The sequence below is a fragment of the Trichosurus vulpecula genome, chromosome 7, assembly GCF_011100635.1.
Source record: "Trichosurus vulpecula isolate mTriVul1 chromosome 7, mTriVul1.pri, whole genome shotgun sequence".
In the NCBI taxonomy this organism is placed as follows: Eukaryota; Metazoa; Chordata; class Mammalia; order Diprotodontia; family Phalangeridae; genus Trichosurus; species Trichosurus vulpecula.
Window position 1 is genome coordinate 100,728,601 of NC_050579.1, and position 12,912 is coordinate 100,741,512.

Here is a 12,912-nt window from a genome sequence, read left to right on the forward strand (position 1 = left end):
CTCACTTTTTTCTAATTAAAATCGTTTAGGTTAAAAAAGCTGACAATCAAGAATTTTTCAACCAAAGTGGCTCAGTGCCAAGAGCGGTGGGCCACAGTGAAGTAAGGCCACACGGAGGAATGTGAGACAAGAAGGGAAAGGTCTACAGAATTTTTTAAGGTGCATATCTTTTATATAGTTTTAAACACAATGATAGAGGTGAAAAATTCATGAGTCTACCAAAATATCTAATACTTACCAAATGATGTGAAAAAAATGTGACAGCTGCTTTTTTATATCAGTTATCACTATTTTATATCAGTTTTTTTTTGTTTTTATTCTACATTTTTAGGGTTTTGTTTTTTTTAGAAATCTACTTCTTTTCCATCCTATTCAATTTTGGGCCTAACTCAATTGTTCATCTGCAATACCTTTCTCAGGCACCTGCACAGGCACAGCAAATCAGTAGACTTGCATGACATATGTCTAAACAATGGGTTTTTTATCCATTCAGTTTTTCCAACATAGCTTCTTAGGCCTTTCTCTTTGAGTAAGGACCTCAGTTAGAAGGCTCAATAATTTTCTGAATTTTAATACAATCAGCACAATATTATCTGCAAATAGGATCTAAGAAACCTCATCATTTAAAGATAATTCTTCCATTTGGACCCTACACAAGATATCCTCCACGTCTGGTGATGACATATGGTTGCAAATATTGTAACACCAAGTTTCTGAAGAATCAAAAATATGGGTGAGTGAAAAGGCAATGGAGAGATACATATTAGGTGCAAGCAGGCTATAAACATGATCAACAATAAATAACTACATAAAAAGCTTAGTAAGGGATTGTTTTGTTTTTGTATTGCTTCTGAAATCTTACTGGAATCAAATTTCCAGAGAAGAAACACCCTCTACCACTGTAAATCAGCACTTGTTCTACAACTGTCTTGATGCAATTCTGGCCTTTAGATATATAAAATATACCCTACTAATCCTTCAAAATTCAAGAGTGCTCATAGTTGTAAGCTATTGCCAACGTTCTTGACACTTCGGGGTTTGTTTTCATTATTTAGCTTCTTTCTTTATCAGCAGTCACACAAACCAAAGATCAGTTAATATGGTGAACTGGACTTTCTCATTCCATAGAGCTGTTCAAGTTCTGAAGTCTCAGAGCAAACTAGAGTAAAACATTCTTAGTATTCTTCCTTAAATGACAGTGATTGCTACTTCCCCCATTCATAAAACTGGGCTCATGCCAAGATAATTCTCTAAGAGGACATGAGAGTTAACCCCTTTCTGAAGTCATATTCTCCAGGAAAAAAAAATCCCATGGAATTGCTTTGATTTTGGCCTCAAATAACTACTTAAGCTACTGACTCTCAGAGGCATACAATGCTTAATTATTTCTTTAAAAACTACATTTGAGGGGCAGCTAGTGGCGCAGTGAGTAGAGCACCGGCCCTGGAGTCAGGAGGACCTGAGTTCAAATTCGGCCTCAGACACTTGATACATGTACTAGCTGTGTGACCTTGGGCAAGTCACTTAACCCCAATTGCCCTGCCAAAAAACAAAAAAAAAAACTACATTTGAGTATTAATATCATTACTATAAGACACATACTAAGAGTCAAGTCATTCCACAGATAAATCCACACCTATTAGCCATCCTAATTTTTCCTAACATCTTATATGCCCCGTACCCCAAGTGTTCATCCTGCTTCTTTTTATGTTAAGAAATGGGGGAAGGCTTATTGGGTGGGAGGTAGGAATGGTCTAGGGGTACAGGGAAAATAACGGGGGAAGAGAATAGCACTATATCCCATACATATCAAGAAGTTTGAGGACCACTTTCTTAGATCCTTCAAGGTAAAACTCATCTTAAAAAGGAGAAGAAAAGGCCTAAGCAATGAACTAATTTTAAACAGTATGTATTATTGTTTAAATGAGAGGAATCAGGATGATTCAAATGTATTTGACTTAGCATGAAAATCCCTCATTCAAAAAACCTGACAACCATTATTAGAATCTTGCGTTAGTCACTTTGGGGACTCAAAAATGGCAATAGTATTATAAAAAACAGTCTATCAAACGTTCTTTTAATCAAAAGACAATAGCCTAATCTATTTGCTTTCCATGGGGAAAAAGACAAAAAGAATAAACCATTGTCAGTGAAGGAAAATTCCAAAAGATATAATGTTTAATAAATGCAATAAAACTATTCTGATGCACTCACACAAATGAAAGATTTAATGATAAGTGACAAAAATGTAAAAATATATTAATGGAAATGAAATCCTTATCTTATACTTTATGATTTTAAAAAATAGTCCAAATAGTAGGACTGCCCTGGGCTGACAGAAGGTGAAACTCAGGAGACAATGTTGCAGAATACTCCCCAAATGAAAACAAGACAACACTGGAAGGGTATTAAGACTACTGACATTTCCCCTAAGCAAATGATAATAGTCTCAGAAAATTCATTCTCAACAGAAAACCTTTTTTTTTTTTAATTCTGGTCACAGGGTCCAAAGCCAAACAGGCTTTTTCTGAAATCAAATACTGCCAATAGATCTTTCTTTCATGTTCAAAGATGATACTGCTGGAAGATTTAATTATCCACGTGCATAAGTATTATTTAAAATTCCAATACTAGTACAGGTATAATCAATATTTCAGTCTATCTTATTTATGAGATTGCGCTACACCTTTGTATCCTGGACTGTTTGATACCTTTGCTAGAGATATGGTATCCTGTCTTTTACCACTTCAAAATCAATAAGATCTGCTAGTGATTAGATCGTGTGATGAAATGCTTAGAATTCTTGTCAGTCTTCAACAGTGTTTCCTCCGCCCCTGTTGTCAACATCAGCCCATAGTGACTTGTCTAACAAGAGTCGCTTGGGAGCCATACTTGCCATTACTTTTCATTTCATATTTAAAATCCAATAAATCCACTTTGCAGCCAGAATAACTTTCATGCCAATAGTTAACTATAGTCTGGGGTTTAGGTACTGCTGATAGTGGTAGAAATAGTACTAACAACAACAAGAAGGGCTAACACTTATAGAGTGCTTCTTCCGGATTACAATACACTGAAGTCTCAAAACAACCGTATGGGGTAGAGACTAGAGATACACTTACCCACTTTAGGAACTGAGGCTCTGAGAGATGTTGACAAAGTCTTGCTTCCTGTTTTGAGCAGCATGAAGAGGACCTTTAGTGTTTATGTTTGAGAAAACTCCAACTATCATTGGTGACATTCTATCAGTCACATAACAAGTTGGATACAACTTCTGCTCTTGTATACCTTTCGCCTATTCTAGAGCTTGCTAATGTCAATCACTTATTTGATAAAAATTTATTAAATGCCAAGCAATGAGTCTGGCATCAAGAATACAAATACAAAATAAAAGTCCCTATCCTCAATTAGATTATGATTGGGAGAAACATGTACACATTAAAGTAAACACAAAATAAATAACCCAGTAAATACACAGTAATTTGGGGACAAGTCAAGACTGTAAAGTGTATAAAATGAAGTAAATGTAAAATGAGGTGGGAAACATGGGCTGGAGATGGATTTTGAATAGTATGTTATTTGATCTTAAGAGTCAGTAAGGAGTCAATGGATCTTATTGAATAGGAAATGATTTGTACTTTAGGAAGATAATTGGCAATTCTATGGACCATGGGTTAGGAAAGGCAGGACCTGGGACAAGTCTCTTTTTTCAAGATAATAAGGGTCTTATTCATGAGATTTTTATGTCAAAGACAGGAATGCTTAATTAAATAAAATGCCATCGTAACGTGACTTGCTTTAGGCAGCTGTGGGTATAGGCTAGACTATGTGAATTCAGGGGTTCCTTACAATTCTGAGATTCTCTGATTTCACCTATGTCTTGGGCCTGCTATACTTATTTCTTCATGTCTTTGTGGCACTCAGAGGTAATCTTTGATCTAACTAGTGCCATGAAGTCTACGGAAGGACTGGGAAGGACAATAAGGCAAGATGAATGAAACCTAGGCTAAGTCTAAACATACAACTGTTATCACTGTACTAATTTAGAACATTTTAATCAATGTTTGGAAGAATGGATAATTAATTGTTTTCTATATTTAGGAAGGATTAAACAAGAGGAAATATATTTAAAATAAGGCAGGAGATCATAAGATCATAGATTTACATTTGGAAGTGATGTTGGAGTTCGTCTAGTTTAGTTCTTTCATTTTATGGATGAGGAAACCGACGCAGAGAAAGATAAAGTTATTAGCCCAAAATCACACTGAGCCAAAATCTGAATATAATAGCTCCAATGATATTAAATCTAACACTCTTTCCACTGCATACAAAGGTAAAAAGATATTTTTACAGTCAAGATGAAAAAACACTAAAATAGGATACCAAAGGAAGCTATCGAGGTAGTTAAAGTTCCCTAAAAATATTCATGAATAAAATATACAACCACCAGTCCTAAAGGATTAGTTTAACCTTCTCAATTACAAGAGACTGGATCAAATGATTTTCCCAAATTCCTTACAGATCTATTATGTGCTAAAGATAACCAAAAGGACTCTAGCTATTGGTATAAAAAATATAGACTTAAAATGGAATAGATAACAAAATGAGAAGAGTCATACCATGATCCAGTTCAGAGTCCAACCTCCCACCTAGTGCAGGAATTAGTATTACAACACATCCAACAAGTGGCATGTGCTCCTTTAATACCACTGGTAATAGGGAGCTTACTCCATCAGCTGGTATATGTTTATTTTTGTACATCTCCATTAGATAGTTGCTATATTAAATTAAGACCTATAACTTTATAACTCCTGTTCACTGGTCATGGGTTTGCATTCAAAAGTAACACAGACCCCATTTGCTTCATCTAAATATCTGAGGCCAGCTAATAGGCTACCATCAATCTACCCAGCCTCTACCCCACTGTAACAGCAATGCTACTTGCAGCCACTGTGAAGGTATAAGACCAATAACACCACCACACAGGAGGGCTGCTAGTACATGTTCTCTGATCTGCTTTTCTAAAGGAAATCAACTTTAAAGGGGTCGACAATCTTACTTTAATCAAACATATATATCATTCACTTAGTTCAGGAGAAAAGTCAGCACCCTGAACTTCAGAGAAAATACAAACAGAAAATATAAGCAGAGAAATAAAAACCAATAGACAGGGCTTCCAACTGTCTGACCAAAAGCAATACATACATAGTTACCAAAGAGAGAAACACCAAAGCCAGGGGCTCCGTAACAGCTATCCAGAGTCTCCTCTGGGCAAATCACATGAACACTTTTCCAATGAGTGAGCCCCAAAGCAAAACACTAACCTCAGAGTATATATACCCTTTTCAGAGCCAGAAGGCATCACAACCCTTGTGACCCAGTGCCTAATCAGAAATTAGCAAAGGGTGTGGGCCCTCCTACAAAACAAGCCTCCCTTGATCAAGCTTCCCTTAATGGGCTCCCCCGTGAGACCTATTAATGGGTGAGAAGATCTTCAGTTGTATTAATATTACACCCATCCCCCACAAAAAAATCACCTCCTTTCCAGACTAAGTATCTCTCCCTTCAACTTGCTCACATGACCTAGTTTCTAGGTTCCTCACCATCCTGGTTTGTCTTTGTCTGGATGTACTAACGAAAGAATAAAAACAGCGCTGGACTCCAGTAAGAAGAGACCGAGGTTCAAAGTCCATCTCTGACATTTATTAGTTGTGCCACCATGGGTCATTTAATTTCTGTCTCAGTTTCCCCATCTGTAAAATTCAATTCAACAACCTATTAAGTGACACTTTGTATAAGATGCTGTGTACTAGACTCTGGTAACAAAAAGACAAAAACACTAAACCAGACACTTGCCCTTGAATCTGAAGCCACCAGTTTATGGGGTTATTGTGAGGATCAGATGAAATCATATACTTCAGCATTTTGCAAACCTCAAAATACCACATAATCTCAGCTATTAATAGTATTATTACTCCAATTCGCCAACAGTGCTTTCAAAATTTGGCACCCAGAACTGAAAACAATAATCAAAATTTGTTCTGATCACAGTGCAAAGTACAGTAAAATGATCACATTCCTTGTTTTGGAAATTATTGTACGTTCACATATGTACATATATACACACAGAAGGAAGGGCATGTGGTTTCACTGACATGGGGGAAAACAGTATGAGAACTCCTTCTACCTCAGAGTAAGTCCTGAAGAGTTGCCGGAGGCATTCAGAGGTAAGGTAACTCGGCTAAGTTCACAGAGTTAAACACAGGTTTTCCTGACTCCAAGTTCAGCTGTCTTGGGGGCAGCTAGGTGGCACAGTGAGTAGAGCGCTGGCCCTGGAGTCAGGAGGACCTGAGTTCAAATTCAGCCTCAGACACTTGACACATGTACCAGCTAAGTTACAAGTCACTTAACTGCAATTGCCTTTCCTCCCCCCCAAAAAAACAAGTTCAGCTGTCTTCCCACTATGCCTCTCTTTGACACACTAAGGACATCATTCCTTCCTCCCCCAACTTCACATACATACAAAAAACCTACATGTGATATCATCTGTCTAGAACATATAGGTTCAGGGTTCTCTAACTTGATACTTGAAATCGAAGTATCTTTTTATGTCACACCTGATTTTAGATTTTCTCACTAGTTGAGATCTAACCTATGTAAAAATAAATATGATTAATACAATAAATGTAATCAGGTAATCTTTAGAACATCTTGTGGGTTATTTTAATTCATATGGCCCATATGTCGAGGCTGAATAAATAATGAAAAGAGTGCCAGATTTGGAGACAGAAGACCTGTATTCAAATTCTGGCATTATTTGATAGCAGTGTGACCTTGGATAGAACTTTTTAATCTTTCTAAGCCCCAATTTCCTCATATTTAAAACCAGTATAAAAATATTTACATTGCTACCACTAGCAGACCACTCTGAGGACAAAATATGACAATACAGAATTATGAAAAAAATTTGTGACTATAAAGCATCACATAAATGTGAGCCATTAATACTGTTACCTATAAATCCTCACCAGCATGAGAACAGGAGGTGGTTAATATCATACCATAGTTTTAACAAAAACTCCAGTGCAGAATAGAAGTACATACAAGTTTTAAAAAGCAGACTGATCCTGTCAAATATCCTAAGAGTAAAGTTGAGGGTCAGTTATTGCAAATAGATTCCCAATCTTTAAAATATAGAGATTAATGCTTTCTTTTTTATTAATTTATTTTTTACTTTTAGCTTACAACACTCAGTTCCACAAGTTTTTGAGTTCCAAATTTTATCCCCCTCCATCTCCTCCCTTCCCCCCACCCCAAGACAGCATGTAATCCAATATAGGTTCTACATATACCTTTGCATTGAACTTATTTATGTAATAGTGCAGTGGTAAAGAAGAATTATAATCAATGGAACAAATCATGAGAAAGAAGAAACGAAGTCAAAAAAGTAGGAGGAAAAAAGGGAGAGCAAATAGTTTGCCTCAATCTGCATTCAGACTCTGTAATTCTTTCTCTGGATATGCACAGCTCTTTCTATCATGTGTCTTTTGGAGCTGTCTTTGAACCTTGCATTGATGAGAAGAGCCAAGTCTATCAAAGTTAGTCCTTACAGATAGAGATTAATGCTTTCTCACAGGTAGGTAGTAATGAGCATTGTTAGGTGCTTAAGAGAAGAGACATAGCTGCTGCTTATGCCTTCATGGGAAATTTTTTTCTATCTCTTGCCATCACAAGAAAGACTGCAAGAGAAGTGACTGGAATTTAATGGGAGTTATTTAGGATCCTCAAAAGGAGAATCAGGGCTGATCCACTTCTCCAGTGAGATCATTTTCTATATACTAAGATTGGTCACTACAATTACTAATAGTTTGGTTTCTCTTTAGTTTTTTTTTTAAGCTATATCACCATTTTCATTGTGCAAATTGTTCTCTTTGCTTACTTCATTCTATACTAGTTCATTCAAAGCTTCCTGTATTTCTTGAAATTCTTCATATTTTTCATTTCTACATAATAATATTCCACTCCATTCATCTAATAGTTTGTTCAGCCATTCCCCAATTGATGGGGACCTACTTTGTTTCCAGCACTTTTATTACCACAAAAAGTGCCACACTGACGCTTTTCTGCCTTTGACATCCTCGCAGCAGATTCCTAATAATAGGATTACCACATCAAAAGGCATTAGGAGTTTAGTGAATTTTGTTTCATAACTTCAAAAATTGTTTTCCAGAAGGGATGGATCAATTCACAACTTTGTCAACAATATATTAGTGTGCCTGTCACCATACAGCCTCTCCATTTATCATATTTGCCAATTTGACAGGAGTAGGGTTAAATTTCAAAGTTGTTTAAATTTGCATTTCTCTTAATGATGTAAATTACTTTCATTTGCAATTTTTCTTTTGAAATGCTGGTTTCCAATATTTAACCACTTATCTACTGCAGAGTTGCTCTTGGTTTTATATACCACCATCAATCCCCTACATAGCCTTGATATCAGACATTTTCAAAGATATTCAAAGGAAATGTTTCCCTCACTCAACAATTTGTCTTAATAGTCTGCAGGACTGATTTGTTATTGCAAAAGCTTGTTAATTTTATGTAACTGAAATTGTCTATTTAGTCTCTTATGATCTCTGGAATCTCCTGTTTGGTCATGAAAGCTACTCTTAACCACAGTTATGAAAAGCATTTTCTTCCATTCTCTATTTTTAAAGTGATGTGAAAATCCTGTATTTAAGCCACATATACTTTTAGAGCTTATTGTAAATTTATAGTTATTACTGATATTATTGTTTCTGCATGTAATCCTGGAAAAAAAGAAGGAAAAATTGCCGTATGTATAATATTAAAAAAAAAGTTTGGTTAAGAATAATTAGGTCCGTTAAGGAAAACAAATTCATCAGAAGCATATAACCAATGCTAAGAAAATAGATAAATTGAGGCCATAGACCTTTTTCTAAACATATATTTTATTATGCGCTCAACACTTTGGACCTTATTAAACAGCCAAATGATGTGAGTAGATATAGGGATGTGTGAGTGTATGTGTGTATACACGCAAAAAGAGAAATCATGTAAGATGTGTCTTACACATCTGTGTAATTACACATATGTGTATTTGTGTGTATAAAATGGCCTCAACTGTTGGACTCCCAAACTTTTGAAAGTGATATTTCAATGTACCTTAATCCCCTTAGTTTATCTCCTCTTAAAATTGTAATTAGAAATGAAACTCTCTCTACTCTGAAACAGAGTTCTAGTTTAGTTCTGGAAGGTTTAAATGTTCACTGTCAGTCTTTGGCAAGTGAAAGGACTGAATTTAAAGCTTGCCATGATGGATCCTCTCTACTTAAAGCCCCACTGGGGATTCTTAGAGCATTTTCCACATTCGATGGGATCATGTGGCACACATCAAATTCAAGTGCATTTGTAAAAAACTACTTAGAAAAGAAAAGGATTTCAAGTTTCTTTCTCTACAGGAACTTCAATTATCTACACTGAAAGAGGATGGGAAGGAGATAGATCTGACTTTTTAACTCATATCCTTTGCACAAACAGCAGTTAGCAAAGCTTATTTGGGGATGAAGTGATTAAGTGACTAAACACTGACACTAAACACTTATGCTCTTTAAGCTTTTGTAACATACGGATTGGCTAAACCTTACCCAAAGATGAAGTGCAGAAGAAATGCAAATTAATCATCCATTCATCCAGAATATATTTCCTGGAAAGGTGACAGGTGATCAAGCGACACAGCTCTGGGAAAGGAAGAAAAGAAAGGGAAGGAAGGAAGGAAAGAAAGAAACAAAGAAAGAAAGAGAGAGAAAGAAAGGGAAAGTTAAAAATTTTAAGGAATACATTTTTTAAAAGTTAGAATCTTCTCATTTAAATTTATTTCATTAGCAATCAGTAAAAAATTCCAATTCTGTTTTTAAAAGAAATTCTAAAAGAGTAATTAAAAGGACAAAGAGTGAGGAACTACTAAATCACAGGTGATTCACTAACTAGACAAGCATAACACTAGGCTACCAATCACAAAATGGCATAAATTGGCATTATTTTAAAATAGTCACTTGGGCTTCCTTTGGTGCAAGACGAATTGCACTGAAGGTCTTGCATCAATCAGTTACGGCTAAACTCATGAGTCCAAAATGCATCAGTGGTAGCATCTTTTACAATAGGTATATATATCCATTAACACACACATAAGAACATGTGAAGTTGATGATAAGTTGCTATCTACCTACCCATAGGCTATATAGCCATAACCAACAGTGCTTAAACTAAAGTCATATACATACCCTATAGAAACAAATCAATTGATTACTCATGAAGAGTTGCCTTTATACATCAACCGAGCTGTAAAATCTTAGGGAAGTCACTTACCCTGTCTAGGGACCAATTTCCTTATCTGTAAAAACAGGAGGTTCAATTACATGAACTCTAAAGTTTCTTCCAGCTCAAATAGTCTAATATTACATTATGATTTTGTCTCCAACCTATTGGACTACTTGTAGAACTATATATTACTGGAAACATTTCTTTGTATTAATCAATGAAATTACAGTTCAACTATGGATCAAAGGGTAAGGGTTCCAGAAATTATTGTAAATGATGCTATTGGTTGCTCTACTTAAAATTATGCCTTCTTAATTTATGTGTTTATGTGGACCAATCAAATTCTAAGTCTCTAAGTCAAAATACCAAAGAGGAATCCCTTTGCTTTTTACAAAATGAATCTTCGTCAGAAAGAGGTCCATTCTTTTCATAGAATTCCTATCATACAAAGACTACTTCAATTTTATAAAAATGTGAATCTTATTGAAATGTACTTATTTCATTTAGGGATAAACTTTACCTTTAAGTGAGGAAAGAGGACTGCATGAAAAAATGAAAAATATGCATACAGATTTCTATTATTAAACTCTAAAAATTAATGATATTTCATGTTTGAACTGTCTCTGATATGCTACAAAAAGACATAAAATAGCACTAAAGATAGGAAGAGAAACTGGAATAGACCTAGCAGATGATGAGTAGGTTTGTGCTAAAAGTGGCATGGTCTGGGGGAATCGGATATTAAAAATCAATTCTCATGATCTTTGAAAAAGGAGAAGATATCAAAAACTTTGTTAGAGAAAAATATGAACCAAAAAAGCTGACATAAAACAGAGAAAATATCCCTAACTAATGATCCGGATATCTTCTTTTTCTATCTCTCCAGAATCTTTATGAAAACACTCTACACACACATGAAAGTGTCTTTCATGTTGATAAGAAAACAGGCTTTCACAAACTATATTCTATAATAAATTGTATCTTTACAGTCATAGAGATGGCAAGATCCCCACAATGTATGTTTATCTTGATTGAATATCAAAAAATCATTTGATTCAGTAGAGCAAAATATCAACTTTAATAATTCTCCTAGGCATGCATCTTTCCCACATGTTAAAATCATTAAAGATTCTTTGACAAATGTAAGATAATTTTGTTCAATAATCCTTATTAATATCAAGTAGGCATAAAAAGGGAGAGGTATACTTGCCAAGAGCCACTAGATAGCACAGTGAATAGAATGCTGGACTTGGAGTCAAGAAGACTCATCTTCCTGAGTTTAAATCTGACCTCATACACTTACTAACTGTGTGACCCTGTGCAAGTCACTTAACTCTGACTCAGTTTCCTCATCTGTAAAACGAGCTGGAGATGGGCATGGCAAACCACTCCAGTATCTTTTGCCAAGAAAACCCCAAATGGGGTCATGAAGAGTTGGACATGAGTGAAATAACTAAACAACAACAAATACTAGCCAAAGGTATCAGCTACTTTAATGTTGGGTGTTCAGGACAGAACCCAAATGGAAGGATTCCCAGTAGATGGTGTACTAACAGTATTGTTAAACTCAAACAGAAATAGGGGCCAATAAATCATACATAAGGATCTCTGAGGGAAGCACACTAACTTAAAATCATGTTAGTATTACCTATGTTCTATTGTATTTTCATTTATTTTGTTAAATATTTCCAAATTATATATCTCTCCGTGCTCACCCATCCCGTCCTCTTTCCACATCTTGCAGCGCTGCCACCATGGTGCGCATGAATGTCCTGGAAGATGCTCTCAAAAGCATCAACAATGCAGAAAAGCAAGGAAAACACCACGTTCTCATTAGGCCGTGCTCCAAAGTAATCGTCCAGTTCTTAACTGTGATGATGAAGCATGGTTATATTGGCGAATTTGAGATCATTGATGATCACAGAGCAGGAAAAATTGTTGTGAACTTCATGGGCAGATTAAACAAGTGTGGGGTAATCAGCCCCAGATTTGATGTTCAATTGAAAGACCTGGAAAAGTGGCAGAATAATCTCCTACCACCCCGTCAGTTTGGGCTTATTGTGTTTACAATCTCAGCTGGCATCATGGACCACGAGGAAGCAAGACGAAAACACACAGGAGGAAAAATTCTGGGATTCTTTTTCTAAGGGTGTAAAACATACATACAAATAAAATGCTCCAATGGAAAAAAAATATTTCCCAATTACTTTTTATTCTGGTTCAAGTCACATTAACAAGTATTGTGAGCTTCAATTTAGCCAGTAGGCTGCATGTCTGATATAGATGTTCCAGTTTTAACATAACTATGTACTAGTTACATGAAGCCCCAGAATATGGAAGCTTTACCTAAATGAGATCCATAATTACTCAAAAGAATTAGTCCTAATTGTTGACACAGCAAACACCAATTTTATAAAGATTTTCTATCATCCTGATCATGATATGCAGTTGTGTGGACAACCCCTTGAGCCATTAATAGATGTTTCTTGCACAGACATTGTAAATGGACGATGATCTTATTCAAGAATTAAGTAAGAGAAAAATGGGCTAGAGTACATTTGGGAAATTACA

The 12,912-nt window shown here is 35.6% G+C and overlaps 1 protein-coding gene across 1 annotated transcript; it reads left to right on the forward strand.

The window, feature by feature from the left end:
• The first annotated feature begins 12,092 nt into the window (after nt 1–12,092).
• On the forward strand, nt 12,093–12,488 carry LOC118856556 (40S ribosomal protein S15a-like). Its single transcript, XM_036766926.1, has one exon. It carries the CDS (start codon nt 12,096–12,098, stop codon nt 12,486–12,488), a length of 393 nt encoding a protein of 130 aa, XP_036622821.1. The 5' UTR covers nt 12,093–12,095.
• Nucleotides 12,489–12,912: the final 424 nt, after the last annotated feature.

What these genes read in the sequence shown, in the direction of transcription:
- LOC118856556 (XM_036766926.1), top strand. Translation starts at nt 12,096, where the DNA reads ATGGTGCGCATGAATGTCCTGGAAGATGCTCTCAAAAGCATCAACAAT.